A 14,203-nucleotide genomic window follows, 5' to 3' on the forward strand; every position below is an offset into this window, starting at 1 on the left:
TTCAAAGAAGAGATGCAACAAAATTTTGAATTTGATGAATTACTTTAAAAAAAAGTAATTCGCCCAACGTGGGGCTCGAACCCACGACCCTGAGATTAAGAGTCTCATGCTCTACCGACTGAGCTAGCCGGGCAGATGTCTTCTTCCTTCACCATTATTCTAAAATTCGTATTGTTAAACATAAATATAGAAAAAAGAAAAAAAACAATACATTTATTGCATCTGCAATCGTTAATTTTATTAAAATCAAGTTAACTGTTAATTGTTAATAACCGCTTTCAAACACATCGATAGAGGTAGAAAATAACCTATCGTACTAAATATAATGAAATTCGTTCCAATAGGTGTAGTCTGTAATTTGTTATTTCTTATCTGACAGCCATTCAAACTAAATGTTGACAGGCTGTCCATGTATTACTAACTACGCGACATATTGACGCATATGGCACAAACCGTTCGCTTTCTGTGTGACGATAAAGTACGCACGTCAGTTAAAGTATTAACCTTTTAATTGCTGTTCTCGAGTAAACTCGAGCGTGGGTAAAAAATATTATTTTAGACCTTCGTATTGAGAAAAAAGCCACGAGTCGTACAAACAGTTTGACGTCGTTTGACAATTTTTAACCTCTTCGTTTAATTTTGACATACATTCGACAAGTATCATTACGAAAAGTGAAATTCTGAAATTGTATTAGTACTTACACACAAGCCTTTTTCCTGCCACTGATTAATTCAGGAGAGAGTGTTAATCTCGTCGTTGCTCGACATAACCTAGCACGGAATGACAAACCCGATATCTGGCACGCTTAAATGCCGTGCAGCACTTACCGCGTCTATCGTGAATATAAATTTGCACCCTGCGAAGAAAATGACCGTCGTATAGAAATAAATATTCCGTGCATAAGACATTGTTCCCGGCTTAGTTTTCGAAAGACGCTACACCGCGACAAACTTTCAAGGCAATTTGCGTACTTTACGAGGCTTTCTATCCAACGGTCGAGCTAAAGCGGCTAACCTACCAAAGTGCACCAAACCCGTGTCAATTTTTAACGATAAAATGCGCGGGAAACGTTATTCGCAGTGTAGATGATACTTTACGAACACAGATACAAAACAAACTTACGTTACATGGAGTCCTACGTTTCTCTTTCTAGCGATTACACAGCTGCATGTTAGTTCATTCGATATTTCTTCCTTAAGATTGTGCCAAAAACGTCGAACGGACGGTCGTTGAAAGTCCTCTCGAAATCGTTTGAAAGTTAACCCTCTTGCGACGTTCCCATTGGTCGATGCTCGTCTCTATAGAGAGTGTTTTATCTCGGAAGTCGAGCCATGTGTTTACTGTAGCTCGAACTCAGCACTTCGTTCTCCGGTTACAAACTTATCTACAGAACGATCGGTTTCTGTTTTAGCGTCGAAGAATAAATTCTGTTGCCAGTATATGTCCGAGCACCGTGAAAGAAAGACGAACATCGATTTGCACGATTTATCAGCGAAAGTGTCAGAATCTCGAAGATCGGTGCTATTTCGATAATCGAAGTTTAACGGTTCGTGCATCTGCCAATGCAACGAAAAGCGCGGGCAAAAAAAACTACGAATGACAAAAATAACTGGAACGTTCGAGATGCAATGACAACGAATATATGCTTATAAGTTGAAGTGTTTTCGATATCATCTTTCGTCGTTATGTACAGTATCGGGTTTCAATCATTCGTAAAAGCTCTGGCAGCCTGTGTTTGCATCCACAGGTGCTGGCTGTTCTCGACTTAACCTTCAAATTTAGTTTACGAATTCTTTACCGTGTAACACGAGACACCGTTAACTGCAACGTGCATTGTGTTAAAGTGCTTCCAGATTTTGCTCGATGGTCAATATCCCTAATGCCCTTCGAACCCTTCGGCGAGGCAGGACGTCTTTCAACGGCATTTCCAGGTCGAGTCGTAAAGTGAAAAAAAAGGTCGAGTGTGATCTCCATTGAACGGTGAGTTTCAAAATTCTTAATTCGTGCTTGACGATCGTAGTTTCATTCTTATTTGTTTTCTTCTTGTTTTACGGTAATAAGTAGTACAACTCTGCAAAAATAAGTGAATACGAGAGTGCGTAGTTGAGAAGGGCCCCGAGTTGAGAAAAATTTTCCGAAAAAAATTAATAGTAAAGACATTGACTAAAGTTAGTAACTAATGTACGATTTATTTATAACACATTTACAACAAGTCCTCGATAGTATAGTGGTCAGTATCTCCGCCTGTCACGCGGAAGACCGGGGTTCGATTCCCCGTCGGGGAGAAGGAAATTTATTTTTATAAATTTTTACATTATTATTATTATCATATCTTTTATTTTTCTTCTCTCCCGCACTGATCACCATTCTTTAGTATACTCTATCATAATCATTGAGTATTTTTAAGTATACCACATACTTGAACACAAGGTTCTTTTTTTTTTTAATTAATAATTCTTTTTATGTACATAGGTACATCTGGTATCAAGTAGAGTCTTCAATCTGTAATATTAAGTGAGATAACTTTTTCCTTTTGTACATTTAAGGACCTCTTTCATAACTTTTGTTGTGTTATACATTTAATGGATCTTAATACATTTATTTTAGCAAATCTAAAGAAATGCAATGTCTATATTTGTTACACGAGTGTTTGCGTTAAATGAGAAGGTAGATTATTCATACAATTCCATATTTTTGTTAAAAATTTCACAAGCAATCCAACCCATATTCTGTAGAGAAACATTTCAGCTCCTTGTTTGTATTGCATTCGATAAATGTTTGTTCCAAAAACACGTCTAGCACTTATAATATAATTTCATAATCTTCTAATGTTGAAATAATACGACAATTTGTATTTTTTATTAGAATATGTGTCTTTAACTTTGTGTTCTTTTTTTTGTGTCTAAATGATCAAGTTCGATGACACATAAATAAGTTATCGTTATTTTTTTTTTTTGTATAATTGATATTAGAAGTTCTGTGTAAATAATTGCGTTTTGTAAAGTGTAAAAAGAAAAAAAAGTTAAGTCGACGAGGATGGGATTCGAACCCACGCGTGCAGAGCACATTGGATTAGCAGTCCAACGCCTTAACCACTCGGCCACCTCGTCTTCGCGTGAATTTTGACTTCAATATACGGAACATATTGCATTCCAAATTTCCCAGTTCGATCATCAGTCATCAAATTATTCTTATTTCCTTTTTTCGCTAGATAAAACAACCTCTAACCTCAAAACTGAAATTGATAGCTCGTAAACCTCATTTTACGTTAAGCAATACTGTTTAAGACAGGGACAAAATTTTATACACATAGTAGATTATCGAAATATTATTAATTAATTGAAATTTTTATTTAACAAATATCGAATACACGATTGTTCGTCTTTTATTCGTTCCTCGAAATTTTTATGCAGATAAGAATTTCGTTCCCGTTTCCTTCGGCAATAAAGGACGAAAAGGGGCGAAACTTTTTACGGAAGTTTTAAGAAATTGAAAGTAACGACCGGTTAATGTATTCCGCAATAACTCGTTTAGGCCAGATAACCGGCCGTTTGATTAGCCTGAAACTTTTATTAGAAAAGTTTCGAGCGATATAAATCGGGAGTCGAGAAACGGAGCTCGTTACGCGTAATCTGCATGCACGATTTCGGGGTGGTAGAACAACGGAAATAAAATTGGTACATTTGAGCAAGCCTTGTGTCGAAACGAGCCTTCCCTTGTGATTATGGTCGAAGATAACACTTAAAATTTTGCAATTTATGTAGGTAGTAGCTTTTATATTATTCGTGGTTGACGACCACTGGGACTAGCTGCAACGGTATTCGAAAAAAATACGTTTCGTCATCCATTATTTTCCCACATACGCGGTCGAAAACTAGCTTCCATTGGCTGCTCGCCAATTCCTATTCGTCTGCAATGCGACCTGTCCGCCATAGTTCAATTTTTCGAAGGGAATTTTTCTTCTCTGGTTTTTTTAGCCATAGAATTTCTTACGTACACTTTTCACTTTTGAAACAATTTACTAAGCATCGTGTATAAAAGGTTTATAAAAAAAAAAAAGAAAAACTTGGGTACAATTTGTTTCGGTGGTTCGGGAGACAATGAAACACGAAATTAGGATTTGATTGCGGAGACCAAACAATTTCTTACTTAGCAAGTATTTATTCGTCGACAATAAATAAATAAACAAGAGTATTTTATACAAATTTCCAACATTTACAAGTATTCGATTACCGTTATAAATAAACAAGAGTATTTTATACAAATATTCAACATTTACAAATATTCGATTACAAATATGAAAATTTGAAAAATTACGACCCGGATAAAAGATACACGACTTATACTAGCAGACTCGGAACGTAACGCTCCCCTCTCCTCTCCTTTTCTTTCTTCTTGCTATCTCCTCTGCCAACAGCCAGTCGCCACGGAACGAATTTCATTGCACATATTTCCTAACGAACGAATAAAAATTCAACTTTTATTATTCGAACGAAACACTGTCCATCGCGACGGTTCGAGTTGTACGCCCCTGACCCAGGGCAACAACGTTACGGTAAAACTATATATACATACGTACAGCGTAGTTTTACGAAAAGTAAAAAAAGAAAGGAACGGAGTTAAGTGGTCCGTGGGGATCGATTTCTTCGAAACGATCGGTCGAAGGGAATGATTCAACGATCTCCCATTACCAAGAAACAACGGGACGGTACTTTCTCCGTGAGAGAGGTAGTTTCGTCCAAGGTGCCGAGGTTGGCTCTCAGGAGAACATCGGAGATCACTTTCTCGGCGATGATGCTCTGCCGGGGCATCGACTTCCTCAGTTTATTGGCCACGTAACGGCCGAACGTCTCGTACTCGTCGTCGGGCACGCAGGTGGCAAATTGTCTGGAAGGAACGTCGCGAACCGACTCCTTCGTTTGTCGTTCCTGAAAGCCCTCCTGTTGATGTCTTCTTTTCAGATTGTCGGCGGCGGACGTCGACGACGAGATTCGCCTCGCGTACGATCCTTCGGTTTCCAGGATCACGGGGTTGAACGACTGGTCCGGCGCGATCTCGGGTGTCGGTACCGGCGACGGCGGTTCGATCTTGTCTACGTTGGCTTGTACGAACTAAAAAAAAACATAATTGACAGCCGTTTACTCGGGATTCTCTCGAAGCATTCGAATGTCTTCGCCGTCGGTAAGGAAGATCCAAGAAAAAAAAAGATTACTGCATTTGGGTCAAGCGAGTCTTCGGAGCACTGGTTTCTTTGAATATGCTAGTTATACCGATAGGGATCAGGAGATTACGGGCCAAGCGCCTCATACGGACGCAAACGTTTCAAGAATGACTGATGATTTTTTTATGACCACGTCCAACGTCATAATTCTCGTTCTCGTTATCAACGTGTACGAAAGCAACTGATTTTCAATCGATCTAAAAAAAAAAAGAAGATCTATTGAAAAAAATCGATTCGAAATCGAACATCCCTGGCACACCGTGCGCGGCGTTCCACGGCTGAGCGAATGCAGCCCCTATCGCTCCCGTCCCACCATATTGCGTCCCGTTTCATCCAGTCCGCGTCTCGTCTCGCTCTGGTCGGAATAAAACATTAAGACCGACTTCCAAGCGTGGCTCGCGCGCGCATAAATATTCGCGTAGAGAGCAAGTCGTCGCCGCGAGCGAGCATTTCGGCTTTGTTTCCGATTTACATGTAATTTCCTGCGTGGTGTAGCTCGACGAGGTTTCGGATCGATAAAGGTCCGTCTAGCGAAAGAGAGATGGCACGAGCAATGCCACAGTGGGGGGTGTGCGGGGGAAAGAAGAGAGCATACACACGGTGGGAGAAAGAGCGAACGGAAGAGACGAAAAGGGGCTCGGCCATATCGGAGATATATTGTTGGCGAGACGCGTAAGCGTCAACCGTTTCGTCCGTGCATGCAACGCGCGACATTACGGCGACGTTTGGCCAACCGAGCACGCCAGTCTCCCAGGGATCGTCTGGAAACGTAATTCTACGGTCGGTTTGCGTGGGTTTGGCCGCGTTAGTTTGGTCCCCGGATAGCTAAAAAAAAAAATCATTCAGAATCGTACCATTTCCTCGTGATAGTTATCCGTGGGTAACGCGGTATTCTTAAAATTGTCATCATCGTCCAGGCCAGTTCCCTCGTTTTGCTCGGCCACGAACTTTAGAATATCATAGTACCATAACGAAGACCTGTACCGTTGCCGAGGATTCTTAACCATCCTCTGGGAGCTCCGGACCTTCTTGTACTCCCTTCGAAACGCCGTTCTGAGGGTGTTGATCTTTCGTATCACGGTCTCTCTGTCGGCCAACGGATTGACCTCCCGCAATTTTTGTACCAGGGCGTCGTACGCGCGGTTTCTCAGCAGCCTGTCCTTGTATCCTCTGTACCTGACCTGCCACAAGCAGGGATAGCTTCGGTACATCTGTATGAACTCCGTGAGGAAGTCGTGCGTGTAGCCGATCAGGTCCGGATTCGACATCATGGTAGCCAGTGGCCGGGACCCGCCGAACGAAACGTTGCTGCACGCCAGAGTCGTAGCCGCGTCGATCGTTTGCGCACGTTGGTTCGCGTTCGAAGGTTCTCGATTCACGGGCGTTGGAACGACGTAACCGGGATACGAATATGGCGGAGCGTGAATGACCACGCTCGACGAACGACTGAGGAGCCACGAGTACACGGAGACGCTTCTCGGACGGCGATCGTCGTCGGTCGCCAGACACCGGTCGCGTACACGCGTACCTCTGCAAGTGGGTAGCGACGCGTTTGCTCAAACCATGTTGCCAGATCTCGTACGCCGCGAACGTGGTTTGCTCGTGCTTGCGCAGCCACCGACCACGTCATACGGATCTCGTGTCGCTCTTTCGCGACGGTTCAGGGGCGGCTTTATGACGAACCATCCGCTTAGGGCCCCACATTTCTTCGTCCAACTACTTGGGAAAAATCTCAAGCCTCCAACGGGTCTAGTCTATGTCATGTAATTAATAATTAACCTCAAACCTCTACCCATGTAATTATTATGGTATTTATTATGTGGATTCTTAACGTTACGAGAACTATTCTCGTACGTATATGTAATTGTTTAACATCGACGAGAATTCCTTTGTCCAGCCACTCTGAGAGGACTGTAAAGAATGAAACGTTTCGTATTTGGTTTCGTGGTAGCAAGTTTGCGCAAACGCGTCGCGTCTCCGTGTTCAGCGCCCGTCCAAGAGATGTTTATTTCCTGGTTATCGTTGCCAACGTGACCACGCAAACACGTTTCGCGGGTTCGTCGAGTGCGACGCTTTATGCACCGCCACGCCTCGGTGTATAGCACTCGTCCCGTGCGTTGCACGGCTTAATTCTTGACTCCTCGTGTTGGGACCACGTCTCCCAAAGTTTCCGGTCAAACAGAATCCCACGAAAGCTGGCTCAAATTAAAAGTTTTCAGATTTGCATGAATTGTCAAACTCGTATCAATCTCTATTTCTATTTCTATTTCTACTTTTTTTTCGGTGCGATACTGGCACTATCGGCTTCGTAGTAACACCATTTATCTTCTATTTTTAATTTTTAAATTAATGTTAAAATATTCTTGTACTTCTTGATTACTAATATAAAAATTTTGATGTACCTAAAATGGTTTTATAAAATCGTTTATGTACTTCGATTCGAGTGACAAGTTTCATGAAAGAAGATGTATCGAAGGTGGATAATCGTTATACAAAATGGCGATACGAGTTATTTTCACTCCTTTGGTAGATCTAGCGTTAAAGTCACTCGAGGAACTATAGTCCAAGCCCTAGTTTCGATCTAGTCCTAATGAAGTCACGTTTTCTGAGAAGCGTCTTCAGAAGCGACGGGGTTACGAAATTTTTGTACGGGGCGTCCGGTTTCGCGAGATTAACCAAGAGAACCGAGACGCCACAGACTCGATCGACTCGTAGATAGCGGGCGTTCGCGCGACCTTATATGGTGCTAGCTACGAATCCGTTCGCAACGATATCGCGATATCGCGTCGACCCTGCCCCCTGGCCAGCGAAGTCACCCAAAAATCCGGATTACGCTCAAGGACCGTTTCCCGACGAATCCACACCCGACCCTGATCTCTTTCGATCCGTACTCGCGTCTCGCTTCGATGCTCTCTTTCAACAATTTCGTCTTTCCCGCCGCGAAACGTCTGCATCTGTCGCAAACACGTCGCGTCGAACGTTGCAAGCATCGTTGCGCAAGTACACGAAATATTCGTCGCCGTTAGAATTACGCTCGTATGACCCCATGTAACGCGTTATGTACAAATGATTCACGTTTAACTTTTCTCGTTTAAGTTGAATATTAAGGAAAAACTATGTTACAAACGAAATATTTGCGTTTTATTAAAATCAGACTAAGAACATTTTAAATAAAAAACTTATACATATGTAACGAACGCGAAATTGATTATGAACTGTACAAATCATTATAAATTTCACAGTTCAGAAATATAACGTGGGAAATCCCTGCGTGTTATACGAGGGATATGAAATCGCGTTATAAGAGTACCGTGTTATAGGGGAGGATTACTGTATTTTAAACGATACGGTACAGTAATGATTCGTAAATTGAACATTTTTGTCATGAAAGCAACATGTCAAAATAGGTTATGGTCGTTGAGAAATTTCACTTTAAAATTGTCAATGTGATTATAACGTTACAAAGTGCTATTCGAACGTGTTGAATTTTACAAGAGAAAGGTGAATAAGCATTTTCTGTAGTAAAATCATGCGTTTTAGATTCTCGGCGTTGACAGAGGGGGGTAAAGAGTGGAACGAACGCAGTCGCGCGCGCGAAATGTATTCCGAAAGAATCGCCGTGGCGGTAAATTTGATGCGAAAAGATCGCTGGATAACGGTGACCAGAGGGAGGGGTGGGGAGGGCTTGAGCGACGCTGACCTTATCGAGAAAAATGTTGGTACTGGCGCCAGCGAGTTTCTGCGTGGCGCCTACCAGCACCTCTTGCAAAAACTTGCTCCTCGAAAGCGCGACATGACGTTTGGTTTTATGCACGCACGTGCTCGCCTCGACCTACGAGCGAAAGTAAGTCCTCAGCCACTTGTACGGCCGCCATCTTTGTTTCACCGCCTGGACTTAACTCGACATCGAAGACTAAATAACTAAAACGCATGCTCGTTAAATAAAATTTTTATATATTGATTGGAATACAAATTTTTTAATATATTAAGTATACTTTATACAATAACCTTACAGTGAAAAAAATTATGAGTGACTCGATGTTCAAGCAATGTTCACGCACGTCAGGAAATATTGCAAGATTATTTTAAACGCTAAGATTTGCACCGCAGGGGTCGTTCGTCGGGTCTTGAATTTGGCATAAGCGTCCCTCGAGCGGGTGGGAATCGACCATAAATCGTACCCGTGCTCACCGCCGAAGAAGTGATTCGGGGGAGGATTCCGGAGCACGGGCGAATCAGCGTTTCTTGAATTCCACGGGCATAAATTTGCTTTGTCGTGAAACTCTGAATACTTTCGGTCTCCGGACACGTCCTTACAAAAAAAGGTACGAAACAATCAATAATCCCTCGATATAACGATGGATGTCCCCCTCGATTAAGGGACACGAATCGAATCTATTTATACGCGAAGGAGACCAAAAGATAATCTCTTCTGTAATTAATCCTTTGGTTACGAAAACATCTGTAGGGTCCATAGCTTCCTGTACTCGCCACCAGAGGGACTGCCCTTCTCGCTAGTACTCGACAGACCTTCCATTAGTATACAAGGTGTTCGGTCACACTTGGGAAAAATTTTAATGGGAGATTCTAGTGGCCAAAATAAGACGAAAGTCAAGAATATGAATTTGTTGATTGAGGCTTTGTTGAAAAATTATTAAAAAATTTCAAATCGTTCTAAGAAAATTATTGTCAGTTGCGAGGGTCGATTACAATCATTTTTGGTCAACACATATACCCCGGAAATCCTACGCGTTTTCGAGAAAAAAATTTGAATAGGTGGGCAAGTTTTTCGACAAAATCAAAATATTTCAAATCGTTCTAGAAAAATTATTTTCAGTTGCGGGGGGCGATTACAGTCATTTTTAGTCAATACACATACCCTCGAAATCCTGCGTGTTTTCGAGAAAAAAATTCAAATAGGTTTGCAAGTTTTTCGAGAAAATTAAAAAATTTCAAATCGTTCTGGAAAAATTATTTTTGGTTGCAGGGGTTGATTATAATCATTTTTGGTCAATACACACACCCCCGAAATGCTACGTACTTTCGAGAAAAAAATTCTTTACCGAAAATATATTGTGTGACCGGAAATGAAGCCTCAATCGACAAATTAGTATCGTTGATTTTCGTCTAATTGATGTGCTTGCGTAAAAATCGACCGTAGATTAAAGATTTAAAGCAGATATATTACGATGTTAAACTCCTCAGTGTTTTCGATATCGAGAAAATGGTTTGTTCCTCTGTTCGCGACACGAAGTAAAATGGCGACGAACGAGGCGAAGTCGACCTCGTTTCGAAGCGGAAAGAATAAAGCACCGTTCTTGCCGGGATTGGGCAAACAATCCTCGGGGTCAAGAAAGCTTGGGGATCTTCGTCGCGGGACGAGAGTGCTTTCGGCCTTGGCTTTGTTGGAAACTAGCGCAGCTGCGAGTGTCACTCCGGGGGTTAGGTTAATTACGGTGGTCCTTTCGACGCCTTCAAACCGCGGGCATTAATCGTCGCGAAACGTTCTCGCTTTGACGAGTCAACGTTCTCGTTCTGCCTCGACTTCCGCGATTATTTCCTTCGAAAGAGATCTCCGAATACGAACGAACAATCGCGCGACGCGTTTGGACGAATACTTTCACCGTGTTTATAGAGTCCAGCCGATTCGAGGCGCTTGAAATCCCATCGGTAGGCGCGGGGCGTAGAAAAGAGGGCAAATCGCTAGCGAAAGAACGCGGTTACGTAACTGGTCGCGGTGCAGCAGAAACACGAGCGCGTTGGGATTTGCGAAAGGACGCGTGGAAATTGTCGGGGACGTGGAACGAGAGATCGTGCTTGGCCTGCACCACCTGCCTGTACTCTCAAGGTGTCTGAAATATCCCCAGATTTTTTTTTTTTTTTTACACTCGTGCGACAATTTTTCGTGTGAACAGAGCACGGTAAATCTTTGAATTTCGTGGTTTCGACTTACTCGAATCCGTAGATTAAAACATGATACAGAGGTAAACTCGTTCAGATAGGTCTGCTCGAGGCAAAGTAAAATTATAATTTCGTAATTTTGTGATAAAAATTTCATTTGTTTGTTTACGATTTTTCACGTTTCAGGAAGACAGTTTGGGATATCCCGGTCTGAAACTACGCTCAGGAGGTCCATTGTACAAATTACAGTTCACTGGCTCGACACTTAATCTGTATCGATCGTGACACGGTCGTCGGTTAAGCCTTCTTGTAACCGTAGTCCGAGCGATTATGTTTGAAGTGCCGCGTGTATAGCTCGACGAGCTAGAAAAGATCCCTGGAGGGAGTGGTCAGTCAGCGCAGGGGGCCATCGGTGGGGATGAGGCACGAGCAACGGAGACGTGACACAAACAAAATTTAAACCGTAAGCGTTTAGAAATATTTGCGTTTATTAATTTTTTATAATAAAATTCTAGGAGCAACGAGGGGTGAACGTTCGACTGGAAGGAATTTCGGTGTCCTCAACCCAGGCGATTTTCCACGTTGCTCGACCGTGCCGCGTGCCTCTGCTAGTCTCGTGGCACACTCTCCAATTTCTCGACTCGTTATCTGGCGATAAATTTCGCAGATAAGCGCGAAACTCGAGGCGCGTTATCGGCCAAGTTCCGCGGCGACAGATGTTCTTCTCGACGCTTGGAACGGGAATCGGAGTCACCCTCTCCATCAGCGAAATAATTAAAACGATAACGCGAAGGCAAACACGTTCCCAACGAATTATTGATCGAACTGCGACTCACGCCGTGTCGAAAATTACAAAATGCGTGGGAAACCTTGCCGGGCGAATTTAAAAGTGGGGAGGGGATTGGTAAACATTCGAAAATTCCACGCGTTGAAATTATAAACAGAAACAGATATATTACATTTCGACGATCGTTCAGATTTTTATTTTATTATAAATTTTTTTTTATATTTTTATATATTTTTTAAATTATAAATCTAATATTTATTTTAATTTATATATTTATTATATTTATATAAATTATATAATAATAATAATCGATCGTTCGATATTTGACAACGACCGATGAAATTGCTGAAAGGTATTAAAATTTAGAAGATTTATTTTATAGGGATTTTTCTCATAGGGATTTTTTTCTGCATAGTTTTATATTACACTTTCGAGAATCTTATAATTTGATAAATTTTGAAATTCGAAGTTGGGGCATTGCTTAAGTGGATAATAAGTCACGTTCATGAATCAAGTTCACTCTGTAGTTACCATTCTTATCTAACGGACAAATTTATGGTTTTGGCGTAAAGTTGGGAACGAAAACGACCCAGAGTACATTTACATTGCAAAAGATGAAAGTTTTCTAGTGTCCAAATCCATGAAAAACTTGAGCAGAAGAATTTTAGATCAGGCATTTTCCATTCAATGATAGAAACTTGTTGCGCAGAAGCAAGGTGGAGATATCGTTTACAAATAGTAATGAACAATAATGAGCGTTGATTAATCATCTCCGCGAGGCACTGGTGGGCTGGAACGATTACGGAATTACACGTCGTTTCGAGACTATAATTGTCTCGATCGATCGTGCGGGACGTGTCGGGTGTCGATTGCTATAAGTCTGTTGTCGTAAGGTCGGTCAAGTTAATTATGGTTGGCGCGAGGTCCATTCTTATTGAAATCGTCCGCGAGTCGCGATCGAAAGGTGGTGATGTAACGAATCAGAAGATGAGATTCGAGACTATATCAGAAATTGGTTTATTAAATAAAATAGTCAGATTCAGCTTTCCAAATAATCGTTACACTTTAGTTTATCACGCTTTAGAACAGACACTCTTTCAGTATGATTTTTACAAGAGAACTGCACTGCAATCGAACAGAAAAACTGAGAGCTAACTGTGGCGTTGGAGACTAATATCTCCCTTGTGTTTATGCGAGGTCTTATCGCATCTTTGTATAAACAGGAAACCGAATCTTATAAGCAGCAAGATATAGCATCTCTCTCCATCAGAATAGGAGACCAGTAAATGAGATTAATTCTTGTACTTGGTTTTTAGTTGAAAACCTAATAAGCTACACAAACCATTGCACGGTGGGACCGAATCCTAAAAAATCCTATTTTTTTAATTAACTGTAAATTGAAATTGAAATTGTCTACGATAAGCTGCACAGATAGCAAAATCGTATATTTTTATTTCCGTGTACCGTGTAAAATTAAATCCAAAAATGTCAGCCATATTGGATTCGCTCAGAGAAAGGGGCCATGTTTTCCAATAGAAGTTTGACGACTGTAGAAGTATATTTTAATCCATTTAAATCGAATAACTTTTATCGAACACTTACTCGAGCGGGAAGATCGCCTATTTCTCCTTATCCTCCAAAAAATCGATGAAGCGTCGGTTCACTCTCGAAAACGATCACTGACGAAACATTCGTGACCACGAGTCGTAACATTGCAACCACGCGAAAGGATTTCTGATTTTCGACGATCGAATCGCGCGGTAGAACGTTCTCTATCGATCCTGTGAAAGTTGCGCGAAATCGATCTTCCGATCGTTGGGGATTTCAGGCCCCGCAAGGAACGCGGAATGGTCGAAATAATTTTCACGCGCTTGAATTAGCACACACGTCTTGTCGGTAGTGATTCTCGTTGTACGGGATGTCGCGTGCAAGTATTATAATCGTGTCGAATGCACCGCTACCGACACTAGCGAGATTCTTACTGACGGGCCTCGAGAAGTTCAGACTTGCCTCTCTCCGTTCGCCAGGCTAACGTCCGTTCGCTTTCGCGCGTCCACTCTTGTTCCTCCAGGCAGTATGCGTCGCGACGCACAGTAGAATTCCTCTGATATTGTTAAAAACTCCAACTATCTTCAAGAGATCAACAGACAGAGAAATTAATTTTTTTTATTGATGTAGAATCTCGGGAAAATTTCATAGGAGGCAGAAAAGGAAAGGTGGGGATTTTGGAAAGTTTATTTTTCTATTTTTTTTTTTGTTTTTGTTTTTGTTGTTTTGGGGCTGGGGCCCTATA

General features: G+C 41.8%; 2 protein-coding genes and 3 non-coding genes across 5 annotated transcripts in view; 1 reads left to right on the forward strand and 4 right to left on the reverse strand.

Annotated features, from left to right (window-relative positions):
• LOC122400490 overlaps nucleotides 1–1,160 on the reverse strand; it is a 60,971-nt gene extending 59,811 nt beyond the window's left edge. The window contains exon 1 of the mRNA XM_043401999.1: nucleotides 703–1,160. The gene's annotated coding sequence lies outside the window, so the exon portion shown is untranslated. The remainder of the gene's footprint in view (nucleotides 1–702) is intronic.
• Trnak-cuu lies at nucleotides 61–133 on the reverse strand. The gene has a single exon. It is a non-coding gene; the product is annotated as a tRNA-Lys (tRNA).
• A 1,054-nt stretch (nucleotides 1,161–2,214) lies between the features above and the next one.
• On the forward strand, nucleotides 2,215–2,286 carry Trnad-guc. Its single transcript has one exon. It is a non-coding gene; the product is annotated as a tRNA-Asp (tRNA).
• Nucleotides 2,287–3,029: 743 nt separating this feature from the next.
• On the reverse strand, nucleotides 3,030–3,111 carry Trnas-gcu. The gene has a single exon. It is a non-coding gene; the product is annotated as a tRNA-Ser (tRNA).
• A 1,347-nt stretch (nucleotides 3,112–4,458) lies between these two features.
• On the reverse strand, nucleotides 4,459–6,699 carry LOC122400750. The gene is made up of 2 exons (XM_043402378.1): nucleotides 6,077–6,699; nucleotides 4,459–5,112 (listed from the first exon to the last, which is right to left on the reverse strand). The coding sequence occupies exons 1-2, from the start codon at nucleotides 6,491–6,493 to the stop codon at nucleotides 4,675–4,677; spliced, it is 855 nt and encodes a 284-aa protein (XP_043258313.1). The 5' UTR covers nucleotides 6,494–6,699; the 3' UTR covers nucleotides 4,459–4,674.
• Between the last annotated feature and the right edge of the window lie 7,504 nt (nucleotides 6,700–14,203).

Source organism: Colletes gigas, unplaced genomic scaffold, assembly GCF_013123115.1.
Source record: "Colletes gigas isolate AHSC1104 unplaced genomic scaffold, ASM1312311v1 Colletes_gigas_Sc00002, whole genome shotgun sequence".
NCBI lineage: Eukaryota > Metazoa > Arthropoda > Insecta > Hymenoptera > Colletidae > Colletes > Colletes gigas.